Source organism: Schistocerca serialis, chromosome 2 (genome assembly GCF_023864345.2).
Source record: "Schistocerca serialis cubense isolate TAMUIC-IGC-003099 chromosome 2, iqSchSeri2.2, whole genome shotgun sequence".
NCBI classification, from domain to species: domain Eukaryota; kingdom Metazoa; phylum Arthropoda; class Insecta; order Orthoptera; family Acrididae; genus Schistocerca; species Schistocerca serialis.
This window is the reverse complement of record NC_064639.1, coordinates 13,869,026-13,894,100: the sequence shown is the minus strand read 5'-3', so window position 1 is coordinate 13,894,100 and position 25,075 is coordinate 13,869,026. Positions and strand designations below refer to the sequence as shown.

The window sequence follows — 25,075 nt, the reverse complement described above, 5'->3', positions numbered from 1 at the left end:
TTGTCTGAGCCCCTGGTTTAAGCCTTCCACTCGGCTCAAAACCAGAGGACCACTATCGGTTCTGGGAATGATACAACAAATAGCTAGCTCAGATTCCACCCCACGAGGCTTTCCGCCTTCACCAACTCCTCTAACCGCCTGTACGAACTGAGGATGACCTCTGAACCCAGACGGCAGGAGTCATTGGTGCCGACATGAGCAACAATTTGCAGTCGGGTGCACCCAGTGCTCTCTATCACTGCCAGCACGGCCTCCTCCACATCTCGGATGAGACCCCTGGCAAGCAGACAGAGTGAACACTGACCTTCTTCCCCGACCTTTCCGCTATTTCCCTAAGGGGCTCCATCACCCGCCTAACATTGGAGCTCCCAATAACTAATATACCCCTCCCCCCATGTGCCTGCTCGGACCTTGCTGAAGGAGTGGCCACATGTCCACTCACAGGCAGAACGGGCGATGCCACACGGCCAGCCTCCACACTGACCCTCCGCCTCATGCGCCACGAATGCCGCTGAACCCGCCACTCCCCTTGGGAAGAGGGTGGCCCAACTGCGCCCGGTACCCGCAAAGATGTCTTGACAGCAGGGTCAGTGGGTGAAGCATGTAACACCTGGGGTGTACCATGCAATGCACCAGACTCCCCACTGCTGCTACACTCTGAGGCAGCAGCCTGAAGATGGCTAACCGCGGCTTCAATACATTCAGCTGTTCGCGAACAGTGGCCAGCTCCTCCTGTGTCCGTACACAGCAGTCACACATCCTATCCATCCTAAGAAATCAATTTACTGTAGAGAGTTAATCAACTTATAACTAGACTGCTAATTCACTAAAGGCGGCTGATAGTTGACTAAACTGTGGTTACTAGACACTTCCTGTAGAAAACAATGAAAATAGCACTACCTGTCTCTGGACTGTATTGAAAACAAACACTAGCACTACTGGCACTATGGCTGACTAAACGGACTCTCTCTGACTGTATTCAAAACGAACACGAAATCCATGGAACACTATTACTAGCACCCGACAATTAAAGCTTCCTAAAAGCAAAAACACACGGAAAAAGAAGTGACAAGTAAGAAAAATAGAGTTAATACTTAAATTAGCATAGCTCGCTGCACAGCAGACGTGACCCAGATGGCAGTTACGATGACACTGACACAATGTTGTTGTTGTTGTGGTCTTCAGTCCTGAGACTGGTTTGATGCAGCTCTCCATGCTACTCTATCCTGTGCAAGCTTTTTCATCTCCCAGTACCTACTGCAACCTACATCCTTCTGAATCTGCTTAGTGTATTCATCTCTTGGTCTCCCTCTACGATTTTTACCCTCCACGCTGCCCTCCAATACTAAATTGGTGATCCCTTCATGCCTCAGAACATGTCCTACCAACCGATCCCTTCTTCTGGTCAAGTTGTGCCACAAACTTCTCTTCTCCCCAATCCTATTCAATACTTCCTCATTAGTTATGTGATCTACCCATCTAATCTTCAGCATTCTTCTGTAGCACCACATTTCGAAAGCTTCTATTCTCTTCTCGTCCAAACTATTTATCGTCCATGTTTCACTTCCATACATGGCGACACTCCATATGAATACTTTCAGAAGTGACTTCCTGACACTTAAATCTATACTGGATGTTAACAAATTTCTCTTCTTCAGAAACGCTTTCCTTGCCATTGCCAGCCTACATTTTATATCCTCTCTACTTTGACCATCATCAGTTATTTTGCTCCCCAAATAGCAAAACTCCTTTACTACTTTAAGTGCCTCATTTCCTAATCTAATTCCCTCAGCATCACCCGACTTAATTAGACTACATTCCATTATCCTTGTTTTGCTTCTGTTGATGTTCATCTTATATCCTTCTTTCAAGACACTGTCCATTCCATTCAACTGCTCTTCCAAGTCCTTTGCTGTCTCCGACAGAATTACAATGTCATCGGCGAACCTCAAAGTTTTTATTTCTTCTCCATGAATTTTAATACCTACTCCAAATTTTTCTTTTGTTTCCTTTACTGCTTGCTCAATATACAGATTGAACAACATCGGGGAGAGGCTACAACCCTGTCTTACTCCCTTCCCCACCACTGCTTCCCTTTCATGTCCCTCGACTCTTATAACTGCCATCTGGTTTCTGTACAAATTGTAAACAGCCTTTCGCTCCCTGTATTTTACCCCTGCCACCTTTAGAATTTGAAAGAGAGTATTCCAGTCAACATTGTCAAAAGCTTTCTCTAAGTCTACAAATGCTAGAAACGTAGGTTTGCCTTTCCTTAATCTTTCTTCTAAGATAAGTCGTAAAGTCAGTATTGCCTCACGTGTTCCAGTGTTTCTACGGAATCCAAACTGATCTTCCCCGAGGTTGGTTTCTACTAGTTTTTCCATTCGTCTGCAAAGAATTCGTGTTAGTATTTTGCAGCTGTGACTTATTAAGCTGATAGTTCGGTAATTTTCACATCTGTCAACACCTGCTTTCTTTGGGATTGGAATTATTATATTCTTCTTGAAATCTGATGGTATTTCGCCTGTTTCATACATCTTGCTCACCAGATGATAGAGTTTTGTCAGGACTGGCTCTCCCACGGCCGTCAGTAGTTCCAATGGAATATTGTCTACTCCGGGGGCCTTGTTTCGACTCAGGTCTTTCAGCGCTCTGTCAAACTCTTCACGCAGTATCATATCTCCAATTTCATCTTCATCTACATCCTCTTCCATTTCCATAATATTGTCCTCAAGTACATCGCCCTTGTATAGACCCTCTATATACTCCTTCCACCTTTCTGCTTTCCCTTCTTTGCTTACAACTGGGTTTCCATCTGAGCTCTTGATATTCATACAAGTCGTTCTCTTATCTCCAAAGGTCTCTTTAATTTTCCTGTAGGCGGTATCTATCTTACCCCTAGTGAGATAGGCCTCTACATCCTTACATTTGTCCTCTAGCCATCCCTGCTTAGCCATTTTGCACTTCCTGTCGATCTCATTTTTGAGACGTTTGTATTCCTTTTTGCCTGTTTCACTTACTGCATTTTTATATTTTCTCCTTTCATCAATTAAATTCAATATTTCTTCTGTTACCCAAGGATTTCTACTAGCCCTCGTCTTTTTACCTACTTGATCCTCTGCTGCCTTCACTACTTCATCCCTCAAAGCTACCCATTCTTCTTCTACTGTATTTATTTCCCCCATTCCTGTCAATTGCTCCCTTATGCTCTCCCTGAATCTCTGTACAACCTCTGGTTCTTTTAGTTTATCCAGGTCCCATCTCCTTAAATTCCCACCTTTTTGCAGTTTCTTCAGTTTTAATCTACAGGTCATAACCAATAGATTGTGGTCAGAGTCCACATCTGCCCCTGGAAATGTCTTACAATTTAAAACCTGGTTCCTAAATCTCTGTCTTACCATTATATAATCTATCTGATACCTTTTAGTATCTCCAGGGTTCTTCCATGTATACAACCTTCTGTCATGACACAATAAGATTATTGAACGACTCATTGGGATTTTGAGTCTGACAATGCAGACACTTCTTCAATAATTCAGGATTGCCAGGTCTCTGTAAACAGGTTTTATGATATCCACAACTGCTGCTGGGATAGAATGTTTATGGCTGTATGACCTGTTTGAGTACTGGGCATTGCGGTAATTGCACCATGAACCAGATCTAGGAGGGCAAAGATGGTGTAGTGGTTTATCATCAGCTGACAGTCTCTGGAAGAAGGTAGCCCATACTGCCTGCTTCATTTTCAACAAATCCTCAGTATTATTTCTAATGGCAATCTCATAATACTGTTGTACTTCATCAATCATTTTGTCTGTCAGCCTGCTTCTTATGGTCTTACCACCTGAAAGTTTCTTGTCTCTCAAACTTTGTTTCAACTTCCTCAATCTGGTACCCATCCTCTTCTGGACATGACCAACTCATTCCAGTTCTGTGATAAACTTCTCACCATAAGGCTGAGTGGCTACTACACTGTTATACGAATTTGAGTCTGCATAACCTAAGAACTTAGTGTAACACACTCCCCTTTAGTTTACAGATCGATTATAAATTTCAACAGCTGCACAGGCCTCCGTACGACTAGTTGTCCTTCATAATTTCTGTCACAGATATGCCCTTCTTCATTCCCTGATTTATACTTATAACAATGTTTGGTTAAAATCTGGAAATCTATTAGCTTTCCAGTATCCACACTGGTCACTGTAGCAACAGAATTCTTAGAACTGCAGCTGCGCTTCTACCAAGTGCCCCAAAAGCTATGTCAATCATACCATCGTTTATTTCAGCAGCTTCATTTGCAGCACCCTTAATTGACTCACATGCAGTGGATTTCACAGCAGCTCCAATAAATCCTGCATACTTGTCCATTTTACAAAGTGGGTGTGGCATATACATCACGAAACACATTGTTTCTGCTGCAGTGTGTCCTTTGCCAATAGCTCTCAATCCATAAAACCACCTAACATTTATGTCAAAATAATTATCTTTACACTTATCAGAATTCCAAAATGAATGAGTGTATTTACAACTGGCAGAATTAATGATAAGTTTCCTGGCTAGTCCATTTGATACCTTAATGTCTTCATGTAAACTAACTGGCCCTCCACATACATACAGCATACACATTCACATAACACCCCTGTTAGGATGTGTAAATGTATCAGAATATAACCTAACCTACCGTTTACATGAGTTTTGTTTTGAGATAACTGTGTTATCACTATGTTTTATTTTAATCTTCGAAGCACTAATGGGTGTTTCTCTAGATACTCATGAGTTTGCCAGTATTTCATTGTCTGTAACTTCACACACCACATGCTGAACACAATGTTTCTCTTTATTCAAAAATTTATTACCATGAAACCCACATTTCTTAAAAACACTTCATTTTGGAGTCATACTTTTTGAGAGATTTACCAGTCTATTCGTCACTTTTCCTCGGAAAAACGTTAGCACTTCGATATACAAAGCATGTTTATACTATGAAAAGATACGATACTATTTTTGACAGTGCTACCAATACAAACACATAATTTAACCTTTATAACACAGCAATCCACAGCTTTCTACAGGGTAGTCCATTGATAGTGACCGGGCCAAATATCTCACGAAATAAGCATGAAATGAAAAAACTACAAAGAACGAAATTCGTCTAGCTTGAAGGGAGAAACCAGATGGCGCTATGGTTGGCCTGCTAGATGGCACTGCCATAGGTCAAACTCATATCAACTGCATTTTTAAAAAATAGGAACCCCATTTTTTATTACATATTCATGTAGTACGTAAAGAAATGTGAATGTTTTAGCTGGACCACTTTTTCACTTTGTGATAGATGGGGCTGTAATAGTCAAAAATGGTTCAAATGGCTCTGAGCACTATGGGACTTAACTTCTGAGGTCATCAGTCCCCTAGAACTTAGAACTACTTAAACCTAACTAACCTAAGGACATTACACACATCCATGCCCAAGGCAGGATTCGAACCTGTGACCGTAGCGGTCGCGCGTTTCCAGACTGTAGTGCCTAGCACCGCTCAGCCACTCCGGTCATCTGCTGTAATAGTCACAAACATATAAGTATGTGGTATCACATAACATTCCGCCAGTGTGGACGGTATTTGCTTCGTGATACATTACCCGTTTTAAAATGGACAGTTTACCAATTGCGGAAAAGGTCAATATCGTGTTGATGTATGGCTATTGTGATCAAAATGCCCAAGGGGCGTGTGCTATGTATGCTGCTCGGTATCCTGGACAACATCATTGAAGTGTCGGGACCATTCGCCGGATAGTTACATTATTTAAGGAAACAGGAAGTGTCCAGTCACATGTGAAACATCAACCACGACCTGCAACAAATGATGATGCCCTAGTAGGTGTTTTAGCTGCTGGGGCAGCTAATCCACACATCAGTAGCAGACAAATTGCGCGAGAATTGGGAATCTCAAAAACGTCGGTGTTGAGAATGCTACATCAACATCGATTGCACCCGTACCATATTTCTATGCACCAGGAATTGCATGCCGATGACTTTGAATGTCATGTACAGTTCTGCCACTGGGCACAAGAGAAATTACGAGACGATGAAAGATTTTTTGCATGTCTTCTATTTAGCGATGAAGCATCATTCACCAACAGCGGTAACCTAAACCGCCATAATATGCACTATTGGGCAACGGAAAATCTACGATGGCAGCGACAAGTGGAACAGCAGCGACCTTGGCAGGTTAATGTATGGTGTGGCATTAAGGGAGGAAGTTTATTTATCCCCCATTTTATCCATGGCAATCTAAATGGTGCAATGTATGCTGATTTCCTGCGTAATGTTCTACCAATGTTACTACAAGATGTTTCACTGCATGACAGAATGGCGATGTACTTCCAACATGATGGATGTCCGGCACATAGTTTGCATGTGGTTGAAGCAGTATTGAACAGCACATTTCATGACAGGTGGATTGGTCGTCAAAGCACCATACCATGGCCCGCACGTTCACCGGATCTGACGTCCCCGGATTTCTTTCTGTGGGGAAAGTTGAAAGATATTTGCTATCGTGATCCACCGACAATGCCTGACAACATGCGTCAGTACATTGTCAATGCATGTGCGAACATTACGTAAGGCGAACTACTCACTGTTGAGAGGAATGTCGTTACACGTATTGCCAAAGGCATTGAGGTTGACAGACATCATTTTGAGCATTTATTGCATTAATGTGGTATTCACAGGTAATCACGCCGTAACAGCATGCGTTCTCAGAAATGATAAGTTCACAAAGGTACATGTATCACATTGGAACAACCGAAATAAAATGTTCAAATGTACCTACGTTCTGTATTTTAATTTAAAAAACCTACCTGTTACCAACTGTTTGTCTAAAATTATGAGACATATGTTTGTGACTATTACAGCGCCATCTATCACAAACCGAAAAAAGTGGTCCAACTAAAACATTCATATTTCTTTACGTATTACATGAATATGTAATAAAAAATGGGGTTCCTATTTTAAAAAACACAGTTGATATCAGTTTGAGCAATGGCAGCGCCTTATAGCAGGCCAACCATTGGACCAGCTGGTTTCCCCCTTCGAGCTAGACAAATTTCGTTCTTTGTAGTTTTTTCATTTGACACTTATTTCGTGAGATATTTGGCCCGGTCACGATCAATGGACTACCCTTATATAAAAAATTACCGATTTTATTAGGTCTTGAAGTAATGCATGTAAAAATTTTAACATTTTCAACTGGTGTAGATTATATTTTAGAAAATAAAATAAAATACTTCCCACGCAAGTTTATAAGTAATATACATATCATTTTATTTGGAAAATTGCAAATTTTATAATCAGATAAAAACACGAAAAAGTGAAAAAGAATGTTTTCCCCTTCTAACTCCCCTTAAAGTTATGGAAATGTGCAAGCTTTCGGAGCCAGTGGCTTCTTCTTCTGGCAGAAACAATGAAGGGGAAGGAAAAGGGAAGAAAGAAAAGGATTGTCAAGGTTTAGGAAATGGGGAGAGTTGCAGAAAAGCTGCAGAGAAACCCAGGCCAGGACAGACTTACTGAATGGGATGAGAAATATGTAATTAAACCAGTCTATCTCTCATACCACCAGCAGATGTGAAGTATTCTTGTGATTGGTAGTAAGTCATAAACATTAAATTATTTTCAATGTATGTTCATATGTAATACTGCACGTACCTTTGAGGTATCATTGGGCCCATTGGGAAGAGGATCAAAATCAGGCCACTGCTTTCTAATTATTTGGAGCATTTCACTAAATGAGACCATCTTCCCATCATTCCATTTGTTGCCGCTGGAAGGCATGTACTCGATAAATCTTACATCAACATTTTTCTCTTTTGTTAACTCCACAAAACTGCACACTTCATCTTCATTAAAACCTCGCATTACAACACAATTTATCTGTGGAAGAAAGACACCATTAAAAACTTGATATCAGATAAAGCATGATTTAAACAGAGTTTGAAAGACTTTTTGATAGGCAACTCATCCTACTCTATAGATGAATATCTTAACAGTGGCTGTTGGGCCAGCTTAAATAAGAATGTCTGTTAGATTTCAGTTCTGAGAGCACCTTGTCATAACAGTCAAGATTATGTACTTTTTGTTTGATAAATTTATTAATAGTGCATAACAATGTTTCAGTTTGACAGTGTATCAATTCTGAAAATATTAGCTGTTCCAGTTTGTATTGTATTCACCTAGTTTGACAATCTCCTGACAAATGATCAGGGTATTCAAATGTTTTATATTTTTTATGTTATACTTTCTGGCATGTTACTCACCTACGAGAATCATCTCATTTTTTGGGTCTTGGAACAAAAGCTGAATCTAATCTAATCTAACCTACAAAATAATGGTTCTACAAGTCTGCTGTTATATTTGTATACCTCACTGATTCTGTAAAATTAATCTTTTTCTCTCTTTTTAGAGAATGTGGGAATTTATCTTAGCATGCCAAGCTGTTAACCATCTTAACAACTTACGAAAATTAAACTACATACATCTCCAATCTTTTTCCCCACTCCAACGCACCAAAAGCTTACGTGTTTAATGGGTGGTGTATTCCCCCCCCCCCCCCCCCCCCCCTGCCTGCAACACAACATCTACACTATACAGTGAGTGCCTATCTATCCTTTTCATAATACTGTCGTTACCACCTTGCCAAGAGGTATATCGTGGAGTAATCCGAAGGGCTCTACTAATTTGTACAAGAGGAAGGAGAGCACAATCTCAATGTAAGTTTTTAGAAAACTGGTATGTGCATTACTTCTACTTACCTTTCAGAAAAGACACAGTATGCACTTCATTTAGCAAGATGAGTAATAAACAATATTAGTGATACTGCATCAAACTTGTTCACTTTCATCTTTGGATTAAACATTCGATTTCAGAGAGTACAGAATTTGGGAGAATCAAATTTTGGGGATATGTGGAACTGGGACAATGGCATATATTTTACCCATTCAACAAACTAAGCACTGCTGATTGCTACTTTTATTGTGTCTGCTGCTGCAATGCATATATGAAACTGTAAGTGCAGCGTCTATGATGGAATAAAATGTTATATAAATGAAACAAACAGGCACAGTGAAATAGAGTAGTATGGCTCATCATTTCGGTCTCACAGATTAGCAGGTGTTGACTTGAAAGATAATACTTAAGAAGTTGAATCCAAAGGAGAGGATGTACCATATTTACTCAAATCTAAGCCGCATTTTTTCCGGTTTTTGTAATCCAAAAAACTGCCTGCGGCTTAGAATCGAGTGCAAAGCAAGTGGAAGTTCTGAAAAATTTTGGTAGGTGCTGCCACAACTAACTTTTGCCATCGAATATATGTAGCGCTACACAGGCATGCTTCGTAGGCACAAAGATAAATACTGGCGCCAAAACCTCTGCGTCAGTAAATAGATTAAAAAAAAAGGTGGAAGACAATTTTCATACATTATCCAACGAAGTAAATATAAATTCCGTATTGTTCATCTTCGAATGTAGCAGAACTTCAATGTATTACGAAAATCCGACTGGCAAGACTGTTTCGGATGTTTGCCAATATGGCCAACTCTACGTTCTGAATTTTTTCCTACCTGTGAGAAGAGATGGTTGCTTATAGGAACCTGATGAAATGTGAATCACATGCAGTATTCTCTTCATCATAAGAGTAATACGAATATAAACATGTTGCCACGTATTCTTTCGTGTTTGCTGCTATCTTATTTAAATCCTGTCTGCCTAATAAACTACGAAACTAGAGTGAGACAACAGCAAATGCGGAAGAATATACGTATCGTGTCATGTTTATATTCGTATTATTCTTATGCCTAATAGTGATACAGTCAGAAATGAAGCACGGCAACTGACTAGATTTTTATATCCAAGATGACTCTAATTTCTGTGCAGAATTTGATGTACTAAAGAAGCGGCCGCAAAGATTTTCAAATGGAGATAAATTTTCGCCTAACTCTCGTTCAGAACATGTTCTATCATACGCAGTCTATTATTTGGTTCTTGTTGATCATTATCAAAGAAAGCAGCAATGTAAGTGACAACAAATAGTCTCTTGCCATTGTTTCGCTAATGAGACGATTTCCCTCTCTTTTTTTTTTTTTTTTTAATTGTAGACGGTGGTAGCGTGCATAAAAGCAAGCCATGCCGCGAGCGACGACAGGCCGCAAACACGCACTATCAGAATGCGACAAACAATGCATGACACAGTACAGTAATGTATTTACAGCTTAGAGTGACATAAACGCCTATAACAAGGAAAACAGCACTTATCAGATCAAAGCAAAATAAGCAATTGATTCAAACCAGACGAAGCACGTGAAAAAGGAAGGGTACCAGTATAAATACGGACGGAGCGCCTGACACATAGCAAAGGCTACCTGGTAAAGCTTAAGTGCTAAGCTTTCGACTCGAACCAAACTACTGTAGCTGTATCGTCATTCATTCGACCTAAATTTTGTATCATATTACAATGGACTGACTTTGTTTCGATTTGGAGGTGCGGCCTAAAACTTTTCTCTCCCCTTGAACTTTGAGTCTCAAATTTCAGGTGCGGCTTAGATTCGGGAATTTTTTTTTTTTCCTTCCTTTATTTCGAGTCTCATTTTTCAGGTTTGAGTGCAGCTTAGATTTGAGTAAATACGGTAGGTGGTATTTCAACTAATTCTGACTATGAAATAAAACAAAGTACAGCAGGGAGCTCTGACGAATCAAAGAGCAGCGATGAAGATTCTGATGAATAGTAAAGTATGAGTTAAGAAATAAGATGCTACTGAGATCGTAAATTTTTGTTGTGTTGATGAATCTGTTAACAAACATATTCAAAAATGCACTGAAACATTGGCACATGTAGTGTTGGGAGGTGATAAACTGTCATTACGGTTAGAGGAGCTACGTATTTCTTGCTGTTCTACTCCTACATGACACTGTATCTGTAGGTATAGAATGAATCTTCACTGGCTAGAGAAATGGGTAACACAATTTTACAAGTCTCTGCTGTCATGTAATCTCTTCAGGGAAATCATGACTGTACTAAGATTTGGTTTTTGGTTGACAAGGTCAGAGTCATTAACAAATGCAAGGCAGCTACCATGTCAGTCCTAGAAGAGAGAGACGTAGCAAACTGTCAAAGCATGTACATTCCCGGTCCATATGTTTGTGGTGATGTAATAACCAAGTAATACTGAAGTGTGATCCAAGTCGCACAAATATGGCTTTAATAATAACCTCCGAACAATATGCCTCTAAGGACTCAACAAGACAGAACACTGATGTGCACATTACAAACTAGAATCACACAGAGAGACAGTCAGCACTGTTCCACACCTATATATGTGCGAGTCGCCAGCAGATGGCACGGCAGGGACCGCGCCACATGCTTGGCTTCCAGAGACGGCATCCAGCAGCCAGCCTGCAGTGATCAGTGGGTGACCAATTTAAAGACGCATGTACGGCAACACCACTCTCGGTGCACTCACACTGACACGTACTAGTAGCACGATACAGCAGTGATAAGCAGTAGTACCCCTCCTGTCTTGCGCGCCTTTTATCTGGCTCTACAATTTACTTTCCTAGACCCACACAAATGCCTGATCCTCCTAATTCAATTTGCTCTGCAGACTATTTAAAATTCACAAAGACAAAAAGGAGCCACAATTGCACTTTGTGTGCCAGTTACTTTCCAATACATTGCCACCAGCTGATCTTATTTAAGAATACTCAACTTTCGTAGCCATACTTACAGCACATCCTTTGCTTCCTGACCTAAATCCAAGTTAACTACCAGCCCCCCTACCCCCCCCCCCCCACACACATGCCACTCCCCCACCCCTCTCCCCTCCCCCCCCCCCCCACCAATCAGCTAGTTGTGTGCTGTTATCTTACGTCACACCCTAGTCTATGAGTGCCCAGCTGTCTGTCGCCTGACCCCTCTACCTGCACCCCTAGCTAGCCCACAGATGGCTCCCCACTCTCCCACGAGCCACTAAATGCTTCCCTCCAAACCCCTTCCATCTCTCTCCATCCCTCACATTGCCTCAACCCACCCCATCCTACCCCACTCTAAAGCCCCACCTCACTACAGAACACTCACCATGGGCCAGTAAAGAGCTGGCAGTTGAGCGACCACAACATAAGGAGACATGCATGCGTGTGTGTGTGTGTGTGTGTGTGTGTGTGTGTGTGTGTGTGTGTGTGTGTGTGTGTGTGTGTGCGCGCGCGCATGTTTTCCCTACAGCTAGAAAAAGAAAGTGCATTCTGGAAGCTCGCCAAGCAACGTACCTTTTAGTTTGGAAGGTAGAAGACGAGGTACTGGTGGAAGTAAAGCTGTGAGGACGGGTCGTGAGTCGTGCATGGATGGCTCAGATGGTAGAGCACTTGCCCACAAAAGGCAAAGGTCCCAAGTTTGACTCTTAGTCCGGCACACACTTTTAATCCGCCAGGAAGTTTCATATCAGTGCACACTCCACTGCACAGTGAAAATCTCATTCTACATACCTTTTGTTCGTGTGCCTATCGATGAGACAGTGCTTCTGCCTTTTGGTGAGCCATCTGCTTTATTCCTAAATAATTCGTAATTTTCAACAGAAACTTTCCGTACGTTATTATTGCATCCTACATTACAATATGCAATTTCCACAATATGTGGTCATCTGTGAATATAATGGGGGTAACAAGTGTAGGAGACCAAAAACTGACTGCAGTAGGCAAGTTCAAGTTTTTGTACGCTGCAGTAGTTACGCAGAGGTGAAGAGGGTCACACAGGATAGGCTAGCATGGGCAACTCCATGAAACCAATCTTCAGATGGAAGATCAAAACAATAAAAACATTTGATTCAGCATACACCAGACTCCAAACAGCGTACACAACCTGTATGCTCAGAAACACAGAAAATCATATTGGTTCCATCAGCAGGAAACTTCAGCCCGTAATTGTTATGGAACACTGCGGCGATTTTGTTCATTAATAAAAACCAAAACTGGGGAGTAATAAGAGAGTATTGTTGTAACTTCTTATCAACCTCGTGACCAAAATACATATTAAGAAGACTGGTAAATTGTTATTTTAAAGGGGTCACTCCAAAGCGCCACGAAAGTATTTGAGCAATGTATAAAATTAGAGAATCGGTGCACAATATTGAAAGCCTATCTACATTATCTATATCTGCATGACTAGTCTGTAATTCACAATTAAATGCTGGCAGAGGGTTCAGAGAACCACCCTCAACCTATTTATCTACCATTACACTCCCCTACAGCATTTGCGGAAAAACAAACACTTCAATATTTCCATACAAGCTCTCATTTCTCTTATTTTATTACAATGATCATTTTTCCCTATGTAAGAGGGCTCTAACAAAATATTTTCACATTCGGAGGAGAAAGTTGATGATTGAAATTTTAAGAACCTGCTCCAGCAAAATGCTTTTGCTTTAATGACTGCCACCCCAATTCACATGTGATATCTGTGGCATGCACTTTCCTGTTTCCCAATAATACAAAATGAGCTGCCTTTCTTTGAACTTTTAAATGATGTCCTCTGTCAGTCCTATCTGGTACGGATCCCACACCATGCAGAATACTCCAAAAGCGGACAGACAGGTATAGTTGTAGATAGTCTCTTTAGTAATCCTAATCTTCTAAATGTTTTACTATTAAATCACAGTCTTTTGTTTGCTTTCCCACCGCATTATCTATGTGAGCATTCCAATTTAAGTTATTTGTAAATGTAATTCCTAAGTATTCAGTAGACTTCACAGCCTTTAGATCTGTGTGAATTATCATGTAAACAAAATTTAGTAGATGCCTTTTACTACTCATGCAGAAGACATAACAATTTTTATTATTTAAGGTCAGTTACCACTTTTTGCATCATATGGATAGGTAGCCTAAATCATTTTGCAGTTCATTTTGATCATCTGATCACTTTAAAAGACAGTAAATGATTTGCAAGACTGTAAATGATAGCATCATCTAAGAGGACTGCTCAGATTCTCTCTTAAATTGTTAATGTAGATCGGCAACAGCAGGTGGTCTATAACACTTCCTTGAGGAATGTCAGATATCACTTCTCTTTTACTTGACGATTTTCCATCAATTACTATGAACTGTGACCTTTCTGACAGGAAACCACACATCCAGTTGTACAACTCAGACAATACTCCATAGGCACACAATATGATTAGAAAATGCTTGTGAGGAACTGTTTCAAAAAGTCTTCTGGAAATCTACAAATATGGAATCAATTTGAGATCCCCAGTCAACAGCACTTATTACTTTGTGTGACTAAAGAGCTAGCTGTGTTTTAAAAGGTCAATATTTCTGACTCTATCTTGGCTATTTATCAATGAATCATTATCTTTGAGATAATTCATAATATTCAAACACAATTTATGTTCCAAAATCCTAATGCAAATCAACATTAGTGATATGAGTCTGTTATTTAGTAGATTACTCCTCTTTTCTTTCTTGAGCATTGGTGTGACCTGAGCAACTTTTCAGTCTCTAGGTATGGATCTTTATCAAATGAGCAGCTATATATGATTTCTAATGGAGCTATTGTATCAACATTCTCTGAAAGAAACATAAATGGTTTATGACACTGAGGAGAGCTACTACTAAGTTACTCACAGTTGCAGTTGTTCTTGATTTGAATACTGCAATATTTACTTTGTTGTCTTTGGTGAAGAAATTTCAGAAATCCGTGTTTAGTAACCCTGCTTTAGTAGCACTGTCATCAGTAACATTACCACAGCTATTGCGCAGTGAAGGTATTGGTTGTGTCTTGCCATTGGTGTACTATACATGCAACCAGAACCTCTTTGGATTTTCTTCCAGATTTCAAAATGAAGTTTCACTATGGGAACTATTAAACACATCTTGCACTGAAACCCACCCTAAGTTTCGAGCTTCAGTAAAACATCGCTAATCTTGGAGATTTTGCATTCTTTTAAATTTTGACATGCTTTTTTTCATTGCTTCTGCAGCTGAGTTTTGACATATTTTGTGCACCACCCTTTTAATTTATTTTGTATCCTTTCAATTTATTTGGTATATATCTCTTAATTGATGTCGATACTATTTCTCTGAATTCAAACCATCTCTGGTCTACACTTACATAGTCAGACTTGAAGGAGTAGAGACTTAGTAGAGACCATCTCCTTTGAAGGCATCAAGTTAATTTTTATCTGCTTTCTCATTAAATGCCCTATTGTGTAGGGCTAAAAATTAATAGAGATAAGGCAAACAGAATGTGCAAAGTAAGTGGAAATTACTCGTCTCTTCCCCGATTACATTGCAATAGAAGATACTACAAGATGTTGACAGATGCCATATCTCGGTAGCTTTATATGTAATAATGAGGTCACAGATACAGAAATCACCAGCAGAACTGGAAAATCAGTCCATATGGCAATTAGGTCTGTAATATGTCAACAAAGCTTTGACTGTACTCCTTTATCGTTTATATGTGTGAGACTTGGAAAATGTCAGTAAAATCAGCACACAGTCTCCATATTTTTCACCAACAATGCTAGAGATGAATTCTGAAGATGTTAACCCAACCAAGTTACAAACGATGAAGTGCTGAGAATACGAGGTCTACACAGCCTGCACAAAATTATTGTTGAAAGAAGACTGAAGATTGCACGTTATGTTCTACGCATGTAAGGTGGAAGAATCCCAAAATCACCACTGTTGTTGAAATCAATGGACAGATACAGATGTACAGGAAGACCTTTTAACACCTGGAACTTTTGCAATGAATCTTCAATGCACGGACACAAACTTGGAGGAAGGTGAGAACTTGGCAGCTGATCGAGTGAACTAGTTGAAAGCAGTTCCTTGTATGGTACACAGCAAATCTGAGTAAGTTAGTAGTAAGTAAGTAAAGTAAGTACAACTGGGGATTTTGCAAAACTGTTGGATGATCGATATTATTGTCTAGATTTGACACTGTTGGACTTCTACCTTTTCCTTGATGTGTATTCTTCAAATTGTGAGTTTTATGAGAAAGCTGATAGGTACTTACCAATCAACCTTCCCTCACACGAACTGACATTGTCTCTTTATAAATTCTACTGTGCTAACAATTATCTACTGAGATTCCTCGACTAGGTCTCCGCAGCTCAAATGAGCCAGTTTCTTTTAAATTTCTGTCTTTGGCTATAATTGTCTTCCAAGTATGGTGACACAACATCCTGTCATGAAACTTTTGCCTTTACACTTGTTTACTTTTCTGGACACTGCCTTTTTCTGCACTGTGCACCAAATACACTATGTGAGTAACGCCCAATCTCCAACAACCAATCGTGAACTGTAAACAGTTGTACACTCTACCAGGGCACATAACAAACAATTAACATTTGTGTTTTAGTGTTCTAAGCTGTGAGGTCATCAGCGGACAAATAATTTAGTACCTATTCCTGGACAGCCGGAGTGGCCGTGCAGTTCTAGGCGCTACAGTCTGGAGCCGAGTGACCGCTACGTTCGCAGGTTCGAATCCTGCCTCGGGCATGGATGTGTGTGATGTCCTTAGGTTAGTTAGGTTTAATTAGTTCTAAGTTCTAGGTGACTGATGACCTCAAAGTTAAGTTGCATAGTGCTCAGAGCAATTTGAACCTATTCCTGACGTGCTGTTGTTTGGAACAACAACTGACATGATCCAAAATATTACTTTCTTTTATTATAGCTTCACTTTTATTTTGTCTAATGATTACTAATTTCAGTATCAAATTCCATCATCAAGCCACTATATGATCAGAAAGCATCGTGTATCATTAAAATATTGTTTAATAAACAGATTACCATTATATCATCATTCCTTAAAGTAATGTCCAAAGTGGAAGGACAGATGATTAATTTTGAGTATATACAAAAGTCAGAGTACTGAACCGGATATGAAAGAAGGAAAACCAGAAGGGCAGTGAGAGAAGGGCGCCTTCTATCACCTTACTTCCTTAATATGTTCATCAAGGAAGTGATAACAACAACAAAGAAAAGATGACAAGAATCAAAAGGTAATTTCTGGAATACTCCAAGGAAATGTGATAGGACCATTACATTTACAATGTATATAAATGATCCAGTAGAAAGTGTCAGAGGCTCCTTAATATCGTTCACAGGTATTACACTTGTCCATAAGAAAGTATCAACAACAGAAGACAGCATCAATTTGCACAATGACCTGCAGAGGATTGGTGAATGATGCAGGCTCTGGCAGTTGACCCTGCACATAAATAAATGTAACATATCACATACACACACACACACACACACACACACACACACACACACACAGGAAAAGAAATCCAATACTGTACAACTACACTATTAATGACAAATTGCTGGAAACAGAATCTACCGTAAAATATCTAGAAGTAACTATCCAGAGCAAACTTAAAGTGGAATGACCACATAAGACAGCAATAGAAAAGCAGATGCCAGACTAAGATTCACAGGAAGAATCTTAAGTGAATGTAAATTACCCCTGTGTCCTTACCCAGTACGACTGACAGAAGAGAGAAAGAAGATCCAATGAAGTGCGGAGTGTTTTGTCACAGGATCATTTAGTCACTGTGAGATCATTACAGAGATGCTCAGCAACTCCAGTGGTAGATGCCATAAGATAGCAGTTGTGCATCACGGAAAGATTTACTACCCAAATTTTGAGAGAGTAGTTTCCGAGAAGAGTCTGACAACATAATAGTTTCTCTCATATAAAATTCACGAAATGATCACGAGAAGGAAATTTGAGAAGTTAGAGATAATACAGAAGCGTACTGACAGTCATTCTTCCGAAGCACTGTTCACAAATGGAACAAGGCAGAGGGGATCAGTTGGTAGCATGAGACGTACCCCCTGCCACACACAGTTAGGTGGTTTTTGGAGCATGATGTCGATATGGAGACTTAATTGCATGCATATACACTGCAGATTGACGACATCGCAATAGTAAATCAGAGTAGGAACTAAATAAAATGTTTCAGGCCTTAAATCAAGAAATGGTAAAACTAAAGCTAAAAATGAATACAAAGAAGACAAAAGTTATGGCTACAGACAAGAAAGGAGGTGGAGGTAGGACTGACACAAGAACAGGCAATGAGCAACTCAAGAAAGGAACTGAAATTCACTATCTCAGTAGCATTTTGCAAGAAAACAACCAATATTTCAAGGCATTCAAGAAAAGAATAGCACAGGTGAAGAGTTCCTTCCAAAATAAGAAGAAGCTGCAACTGAATAAACATATCAGCTCCCACATTAAGAAAATATTTGTAAAGACCTTTGTGTGGAGTGTTCTGACACACAGATGCAAAATCTGTACATTAGAAAAGCCAAAGGAAGCTCACATCAAACCTGTTGAAATGTGGTTCTGGAGGAGAAGTACAAGAACTAGCTGCATTGACAGAAAAATTAAAGGAAATAGGAGAGAAGAAAGAACCACTGAAAGTTATAGGCCAGAGGAAAGCAAAATACACTGGACGCTTAACGGGAGATGATAATCTTTTAAAAAACATTTCTGAAGGCAAGATCGTAGGTAAGAAAACAAGGGGATGACTGAGAACATCCTACTTAAACAATATGATCAATGAATGGGATTTTCTTCACACATGGAGATGAAGACAACTGCTGAAGAGAGGAAGCTGTGGCTGCAGAGACAAGGTTTAACCTTTTGGAAGAGTAAGGACAAACTAATACAAAATATGATTCTGCATGGCAGCTACATGTGGAATAAATGACAACTTCTTGTGTGCATTCATCAAGTCACTTACCCCAGTAGGTGTCTTATCTACTAAAAGTAAAGGTCACTGTTGTGCTTTCAATAGATGTGAACTGCACCCTGAAAATGGTATGTCTAGTTTGCAGTTGTACAGAAGCTTTTTATTTTGCAAAATGGTTCAAATGGCTCTAAGCACTATGGGACTTAACATCTGAGGTCATCAGTCCCCCAGACTTAGAACTACTTAAACCTAACTAACATAAGGACATCTCTGCCTGAGGCAGGATTCGAACCCGCGACCATAGCAGCAGCACGGTTCCGGATTGAAGTGCCTAGAACCGCTCGGCCACAGTGGTCAGCTTTTATTTTGCAAAGAAATTTTTGATAATAAGATGAACTGATGCTGGTACTTGCTACTGAAACCAGTAGTACTTAGACACAACAAAAGTGTGACTATAGAATTAAGAATAATTTTTCCAAACAATTGAGTATTTTTTTCAAAACAACACCACAATAGAGGAAACTTACTTTAAACTAAAGACACAAAAGAAAAAAAGAGAAACTATAAAGATCTTGAGTCTCATAAGACTCTCTTTGGAGGAAAATATAAGACATTTAATTGGTAAACTTGCAAGGCATACTTTTTATGTTGTATAAACTACGAAACTGTTAGCATCGTCAGCTAAAATTTACTTCTTCTGTCTTAATATACCTTCCTTCACTTACAGCTGCAGTGTGGAGACAGGGGTGAGGGTGGGAGCAGGGATGGGGGCGAGGGTGAGGGCGTACTGCTTTAAAATGGTGATTCTTGTATTGATATTCTTAACAACAGATTTATATCTTTTGCTTATGAAAGTCTGCATGCGATGACAGCTGCACTAGTAATACCTTCACAGGGTCGTATTCAAGTTGCAAGGCTAGATCTATGCCAGCCATGACACGCTCCCAGCCTTTCCTCCTCGTGATCTGGTTGTAGCGTTGGGACTGCAGGGTGTCTAAGCTGATGTTCAGACCGTCAAGGCCTGCCCTCTGCAAGGCAACCAGCTGTCTTGTCAATATGAGGCCATCGGTTGTCATTAAGACACTTTCGAGATCTTTTATTTTCTTCAAGGCACCTGTGAAACAGCAAATTATTCTAAACAAACTGAAACAAATAATTTGTAACATTGCTGTTGCATATGAAACAAAACTCCAGTTGATAAATTGAAAATACAAATTCCTTAAAAGTTAACTGTACATTTGCCCTAATACAAAGAGATAAGAAGGGTTAATAAACTGAATTGAAGAATGCAAGTTAAGATAGCAATGAAAAAATAATTAGAGGCATAAGATCACCTACTGCAACAGGGAAATGGGAATCAATATGAACCATTACCCAGCTACTGTCAACTGATTCCATGTCTCCATGCACACTGTATAAACCACTGTGGGTTTGTCCGACACAGTACATTGTTGTACCACCTATTATGGTTTTTCCCCATTCAATGCTCATGTGGAGTGTGGGAAGAATGATTCTTTAAATGGTTCTGTGCATGCTGTAATTAATCTTGCCTTCATGGTCCCTATAGGAGTGATACATATGTGGTTATTGTATAATCCCCAAATACCTCGCTTAATACAGGTCCCTGAAATTTCATAAGTTGGGTTTTGTCATATATTTGGCGTCTATCTTCACTTGTCTGGCATTTCCAATTTTTAGTAGCTTCTTGATGCTCTCCCAAGCATCAAATAAATCTATGATCAATCATGCTACACTATTTTGTATACATTCAATGTCTGCCATTAGCCTTATTTGTTATGGGTCATACTTAAGCAATATTCTAGAATGGGCCACACAAGTATTTTGTAAGCAATGTCCTCTATAGACTGATTGCATTTTCCAGTATCTTACCAACGAATTGAAGTCTGCATTCTGCTTTGCCTACAAGTGAGTCTATGTCACCATTTCATTTCATCCAGATATTTGTATGAGTTGACCAGTTAAAACTGTGATTATTTGATAATGTAGTCATACAATACTGTCTTTTATTTGTTTTGTGATGTGCTCCAATTTACATTTCTGAAAACTTAAACTCAGTTGCCTATCTTTGGACCAATTTGAAATGTTATGATCTGACTCAAATTTGTGCAGATCTTTTTCAGGCAATAATTCATTATAGACAACTCTATCATCCAGGAAAAGTATGAGGTTCCTTATAATATCATCTTCCAGAACATTAAGGTACAACATTAATGTAATGGTATAAATTACTATAACTGTATAAATAAGTTTATAAGTGTGTAAAATACATTGAACTATGTGTTACAACAGCAAGATGTTAAATCAGCAGATAGCTATATTTTATGTTCAACATTTTGTGTACAGCATATATGCTGGAAAGGATTTATACCCAAATTAAATAAATCTGAAGAAATGGTAGTGTGTCTCTGGAAAAAAAATCAATAAAAACTCATACAGTCCAATTTGCTATTATGTCACTGTTACTGAAATATAATACAAAGTAACTGAATTCGATGAACATTCTCAGAGTGCAATATGCCTCAGAGTGAAATGCACAGTAATGTCAACATTATTTTTCAAGGCTATGTTTGTGAAAATGGATGACAGCAAACTGCACATTTTGTTCTCAATCAGTGGAAGTATTATGCACTGTAAAACACTGTACTGCTGTTCTACATAAAAGCTGTCTCATTGCCAACATCTTTCCCCTGCTGGCTGTTCTACACTTCTCATCACTGATTCAACACGTTGTAAGATATTTTATGCTGTATGACACCACAGTCCAATCTGGTAAGGATAGCATAAAAATAATATATGAATTTCAGTATTGAAACTGGAACAGCAGAACAGCTCTCATCACACTGGATATCAAATCGAGGTTGGATTACAGCCATGGGTACATTAATTCATGCTACTCAACTGTATGTCATATGTCAGAGTTCATCAACTGTAGTGGTTGGCGACTGGTGGCTGGCGACTGGTGGCATACCCATCTCTTGGCATTCTGTGAACAGACGTTCTCCACACTTGACAGATTTGAAGAAAATGCTGGATATGGCAACAGTGGAACACTCTCTGTATCGAGGTAGCTCAGTACAGCTCAGGTGATGTGTAGTCTTGCATTATCTTGTTAAAAGATAACATCATGGAGCCCTTGAAAATAGGGCACAGCGATAGGCCTTAACAAAACACAAATGCAATGGCTGCTGTCCAAATTATTGGCGATGCGAACCAGAGGTTGTGACATGTATCCAGTTGCACCCCATACCATCACATCACATGCTGGACCCGCATGGGAATGACAGGTACAATCTGGCCAGGTCTGTTGGCATCAGAGCCTCCACACACAAGTACATCAATTGTGACGATGTTGCAGAACCGAGACTCATCTGATACGATGACACAGTGCCATTCCTGTGTCTGGCATTGTTGTTAGTTGCACCGCTGTCAGTTCACCTCTCTCTAGAGCTGCATTAAGGGCTTGACAGTCTGTGCTGCTCCAGATGCCATCACATTGTCTGTGTGGATACTTGTCTCACTGTATACAAGCCCACTTCCTGACTAAATGTACACAACTTCACTGCAGGATCATGTACGCATGAGCGAACACTTGTCTGCCCTCTCAGGTGCTAGTTGGGTGGCACTACTGAGGCCCTGCAAGGCATTTAGCATGGCCCATCTGAACCTACCAATTCAATGTTCGCACAAAATGAGATTCTGAGCAATGCAAGCAGCAATATAGTGAAACAATAAACCAGAGTCTCAGCAGACCATGAGCCTGCCACTGCCAAATCTGGAATGCTGATAAACATTTCTCCTTCTTCCATTATGCTTAACACGGTCTTCGTGTAAACAACCAACACTGAAATAGAATTTCTGAATGAGAAACCTGCTCCATAAGCTTTTCTTGCATACAGAATATGCATGGGAGTGCTGAAAAGTAATGCCTCTGAATTTTTTATTCTGTTCTCAATATCGGTCGAGGTATGACACGTCACGCATATTACTTGGTCAGCTTTCCCACTTCACTGACTTGTGGCACACCCCCCTCCCGCAAACAGATGGAGTCACAATAGGCAGGCCACTCTGACCAGAGATTGTGAATATGTTTACGGTGCACTTCGAGGAAGAGGCCCTGATGTCATCCAAATGGAAATCCATCTTCTTCTTCTTCTGTTATGTAAATAACACACTTGTCATCTGGCCTCATGGAAGAGACAAACTTCTTGACTTCTTTGTACATGTGAACTCCACACGCCACAAAATCAAATTCACTATGGAGACCAAAGAAGAAGGAAGACTACCATTCCTGCACATCATAGTCAGGAGAATAACGGACAGCACCCTGTGCCACAGCGTGTATCTGACTCTATAAAACACATAAACTCAGTTCTCCTTATGGCACTGTGAATAAATTCAATAACAAAAAGTGTGATGAATGTTGCAGCGTACATTTAATTTCCACTTTGGCTTTGCATTCAAGATCAGTCTTACCTGAGAGTGCAACATTACATCTTTGGTTAATTTAATTATATGTTCATTAGATTTTGGTTATAAGGCACGTTTTGCTGCCTAATGTTTCATCTCCAAATGCTGGAAACAATTCATGGAGGAAGAGGAGTATGTAAGACATTGGTGGACCAGGTTGGAAGAATCTGTGAATTTCAATACTGTGTAGAAGAGCTCAATCATTTGAAAATAACTTTCAGACCTTGTGGCTATTCTAACAGATATACATAAGGCACTACATTCTAAAATATTTGAATCTTTCACTGAAAAACAAGCAACTAGAGGAAAAGTTCTCTTGCCATTTGTAAAAACAGTCGCAGATCGCGACCTCCGAGTGCTATGAAGAGAAGGTATTGACGCAGTGCTTAAACCAAACTGAAGACCACAACAGCAGCCATACTCAAGTAAATTGCTATGCAGTAGTTTCAGTGAATTTGACAATGATGTAGCTGCTTTCATGGTGGCCCAGTCATATTGTGGGGTAGGGAATGCCAGTGACAGGGCTGGAATTGTAGGTGACAGATGGATTTTTGGCAAAGCCTTGTATCAATACCTCCTTAATTATTGAGCTGAAAAACTGTAAAAAACATTCATACAGTAAGATCACACAAACAAATTTCCTATTTCTGCAGGTATTGTGCCTTCTGTTTCTTTTTCATTACAAAAACATATTGATTCAAGTTTATAAAGTCACAACTATGTCACTGTGATTTGTGTAACACACATTCTGGAACATGTTCCAGGAATGTCATGAAACAGACAGCTTTAAATACTTAATCTAGCTCATCTTTCAAGACTTGCATGCCAACAACAACACCATCTATCCAATCTGTTTTTATTTCTCTTTCATGTAAAGATTTCTCCACAATGGATATCATCTGCCATGTAGGCAGTGCAAGAGGAAATTCCACACTCACATTTGGGTAATCAAGTGGAGTCTGTGTCTTGTCAGAACCAAGTACAATCAACCCAATTTCATCTTTACCACTGGTAAATATCTGGAAACATATTAAATGGTAAAAATAAGTTATGTTTATAACAAGTTGTATACCAATAAAAACATCACACACAGATACTCTTTATAAAATTATTTAATTGGATAGATAAAAAATCTACTCACCAAGCAGTGGCAGAACACACACATAAAAGACTGTTGTGATAGGGAAGCGTTTGGAGTCAGTGACTCCTTCTTCAGGCTGAAGGGTTGCAGGGGAAGCAAGAAGGGTGAAGGAAAAGGACTGGAGAGGTCTAAGAAAAGGGGTAGATTTTGGGAAAGTTACCCAGAACCGTGGGTCATGGGTGACTTACCGTACAGGATGAGAAGGAAAGACTAATTGTTGGGGACTGCATCAGGCAAGATTTGGAAACCTGAGAGCTTAAAGGTGGAAGACAGGGTAATATGCAAGACAGAGATTACTACTAAAACTGTACATGACTTAATAAGAGTGAGAAGCTAAGCGTATTGTATACAACAGCTGTGGGAGGGGGCAGTGAAAATAGACGGGAAAGACAATGAAAGATGTAGAAAGCTAAAACGGAGTGAAGCAAAGAGTAATTACAGTGAAGAAAGGCTGAGACAGGAGAAATTAACGTAAATTAAGGCAAGGTGGGTAGTGAGAGCCAAGGACACGTTGTAGTGCTAGTTCCCACCTGCGGAGTTCTGAGAAACTGGTGTCTGGCAGAAGAATCCAGGTGGCATGTGTGGTGAAACAAGTGTCGAGGTCACGTATGCCATGTTGTAGAGCGTGCTCTGCAACAGGATATTGTGAGTTTCCAGTATATACACTATGCCTATGCCCATTTATCCTAACTGATAATTTGGTG

General features: G+C 39.8%; 1 protein-coding gene across 1 annotated transcript in view; it reads right to left on the bottom strand.

Annotated features, from left to right (window-relative positions):
• The window catches only part of LOC126456739 (molybdenum cofactor biosynthesis protein 1-like), a 181,345-nt gene that overhangs the window by 111,641 nt on the left and 44,629 nt on the right, over positions 1–25,075 (bottom strand). The window contains exons 2-3 of the mRNA XM_050092484.1: positions 19,630–19,856; positions 7,698–7,922 (exon numbers count right to left, since the gene is read on the bottom strand). Coding sequence (XP_049948441.1) covers positions 7,698–7,922; positions 19,630–19,818 — 414 coding nt within the window. The 5' untranslated portion in view covers positions 19,819–19,856. The remainder of the gene's footprint in view (positions 1–7,697; positions 7,923–19,629; positions 19,857–25,075) is intronic.